Below are 3,072 nucleotides of genomic sequence, written 5' to 3'. Positions count from 1 at the left end.
TTCATTAACTAGTGGAACCAAAAGAGATGCTGGTTTTATTAACTAGTGGAACCAAAAGAGATGCTGGTTTTATTAACTAGTGGAACCAAAAGAGATGCTGGTTTTATTAACTAGTGGAACAACAAGTGATGCTGGTTTTTATTAACTAGTGGAACCAAAAGAGATGCTGGTTTTATTAACTAGTTGAACTAAAAGTGATGCTTGTTTTATTAACTAGTGGAACCAAAAGAGATGCTGGTTTCATTAACTAGTGGAACCAAAAGAGATGCTGGTTTCATTAACTAGTGGAACCAAAATAGATGCTGGTTTCATTAACTAGTGGAACCAAAAGAGATGCTGGTTTTCATTAACTAGTGGAACCAAAAGAGATGCTGGTTTTATTAACTAGTGGAACCAAAAGAGATGCTGGTTTTATTAACTAGTGGAACCAAAAGAGATGCTGGTTTTATTAACTAGTGGAACCAAAAGAGATGCTGGTTTCATTAACTAGTGGAACCAAAAGAGATGCTGGTTTCATTAACTAGTGGAACCAAAAGAGATGCTGGTTTTCATTAACTAGTGGAACCAAAAGAGATGCTGGTTTCATTAACTAGTGGAACCAAAAGACTGGAATTGAAATGGAATTGATCTCAACCCTGCTGTAAGCATAATTATTAACATTAACAAGAGTAATGGCAGCACATCATCAAGGAATTAAACTGTATTTTATTTATTAAAATAGAATTCTGGCCCCTTACATACTTTTTATATTTGATATAAACAGAGAAGAGATGGACAGAGGGAAGAGAAGAGTATAGAATATAGATATATATAGACATAGAAGAGATGGGTAGAGAGTGGAGAGAAGAGTATAGAATATAGATATATATAGACATAGAAGAGATGGACAGAGAGGGGAGAGAAGAGTATAGACTATAGATATATAGACATAGAAGAGATGGACAGAGGGAAGAGAAGACAATAGACTATAGATATATATAGACATAGAAGAGAAAAGTATTACAATTGAAAGTGTACATATGTTGACATGTAACCATTGTAACCCTCACTACCATTATAACCCTCGTTACCATTACAACCCTCATTACCATTATAACCCTGATAATCATTAGTCTAACAGTAATGATAGTTTGTTGATATGGTGTGAGCATCTGTACCCAGATCATCCAAAGAACCTTCCAGAACTATTTCTCATGGAATTGTAAAGATTCCTCACTACGGAAGGAATTCTTCCAACTGGGTTAGGAGGAAGTGGTAGGTTAAGGACCTCTTGGACAATCTTCTGGGAACACCTTGACAAGACCATCTTTACCTTTGTAATGTTTGTTCAACATGTCTTCGAGTGCTCCCAAGGTTTGTTGATCCAATGCCCCCGTCCCCTCCTTGTTCAACCCCCAGTATGCTCCGGCCATCCACTTCTTGTTCTTCTTGTACTTCTTGTTTTCACAGCAGTAGGCTGTCCACATGAGATACGGGATGTTCACTCGGTTGTTCAGTTTGGTTTTGTTGTTGTTGGGAACTGCTCCAGTCACCACATAGGCTTTTATCTGGTCGTTAGCATCCTTACAGTTCTCCACAAGAGTTCCTCTGATATTTCTCTCCATTTCTTTCCAGCTGCCATTGTTGAAGGTGATGTCCTGGGGAACGATGTTGGTCAGGGTAAAGGTGGACTTCTGAGTATCAAGGTCATGAGCATGTGAACTTGGGAAAAGGTGACCTTTGTTCACTTTATATTCTGAGATTTTATAGTCATTTTGCTCAGCCTGGTGTTCGTATCTGCCTCCCTCTTGTATCTGCATTTCAGTGCGGTTTATGTTTTTCTCCCCGTCGAGCTGCAGGAAACAATCATTCATTTACAAGTTTTCTGTACAATAAACCCTTTTTCTGTACAATAAACCCCCTTTTCTGTACAATAAACCCTCTTTTCTGTACAATAAACCCTCTTTTCTGTACAATAAACCATTTTTCTGTACAATAAACCCTCTTTTCTGTACAATAAACCCTCTTTTCTGTACAATAAACCCTCATTTCTGTACAATAAACCATCTTTTCTGTACAATAAACCATAGTTTCTGTACAATAAACCCTCATTTCTGTACAATAAACCCTATTTTCTGTACAATAAACACTCTTTTCTGTACAATAAACCCTCTATTTTTTGGGTGGGGGGGGGGGGGTTCACAATCAAGATAATCAAGTCTCTACACCCTCCACAGTGGTAGTTTTATATTCTGTAACATAACTGTCTGTGATATACAGCAGTAAACAAATACACATGTTATGTTATATGAAAAAACATTAGTCCTACCTGGGGCTCTATCATCCAGGGATCATCTGGTCGACCCGTTATATTACCAGTGAAGGTGTAGGCTGAGAACACAGGGATCCTGTTGGTCGTGTCGTAGAGAGTTGCAAACCTGTAGATGTTGTTGTACTTCTGGCAGATCGGCTTGTAGCGGCCCTCGTTCTTGAATATCCCATCATACAAAATATACAATTGACCCAGTAGGTGAATGTTCCACAGGTCAATAATTTAACAAAAAGAGAAGCAGCAAGTATATTTACTTTAGGTCCTCAAAACCCTTTTTCTTCTTCAATAAAACTAAAAGTCATCAATGGATTTAAACAAAACCTCTTGGTCATGTAGAGACACTAACCAACCATTATCACATTGAATAAGAGCTTTCTACCTGGTTTCTAACTGGACTTATTTATCTGTTACAACTGACCCTATGTTACTTTGTTCCCCAGTCTACCCTACCTTCATGTATAATATTTAAACTGACTGCTTCATTTAAGTAAAACATTTTTAATATCTTAAACTACCATAAAAATGTTAAACAGCTGAAGCAGGTCACACTATTTCACTTCTTGTAAAATTACCTTTTGTAGTTGTGATTTAAAGATGTGGACGTCTATTTGCTAATTGTTTACATCAAATTGTGCCTTGAATGTTGGCTTGTATGACGTATGATATAATATGAATCAATTTCTCATTTCATGAAACTACAGGAATCCTTTGTTTCAGGGAAACATTATATTTGTTCAACATGCGTGTGGGGAGGAGTTCTC

The 3,072-nt window shown here is 37.2% G+C and overlaps 1 protein-coding gene across 1 annotated transcript; it reads right to left on the bottom strand.

Moving 5' to 3' along the window:
• Positions 1 to 610: 610 nt before the first annotated feature.
• Positions 611 to 2,486, bottom strand: LOC139561720 (endonuclease domain-containing 1 protein-like). The gene is made up of 2 exons (XM_071378987.1): positions 2,309 to 2,486; positions 611 to 1,832 (listed from the first exon to the last, which is right to left on the bottom strand). Exons 1-2 carry the CDS (start codon positions 2,321 to 2,323, stop codon positions 1,260 to 1,262), a joined length of 588 nt encoding a protein of 195 aa, XP_071235088.1. The 5' UTR covers positions 2,324 to 2,486; the 3' UTR covers positions 611 to 1,259.
• Positions 2,487 to 3,072: the final 586 nt, after the last annotated feature.

Source organism: Salvelinus alpinus, chromosome 31, assembly GCF_045679555.1.
Source record: "Salvelinus alpinus chromosome 31, SLU_Salpinus.1, whole genome shotgun sequence".
In the NCBI taxonomy this organism is placed as follows: Eukaryota; Metazoa; Chordata; class Actinopteri; order Salmoniformes; family Salmonidae; genus Salvelinus; species Salvelinus alpinus.
The sequence above is the reverse complement of the archived record's forward strand: the minus strand, read 5'-3'. Positions and strand labels throughout refer to the sequence as shown.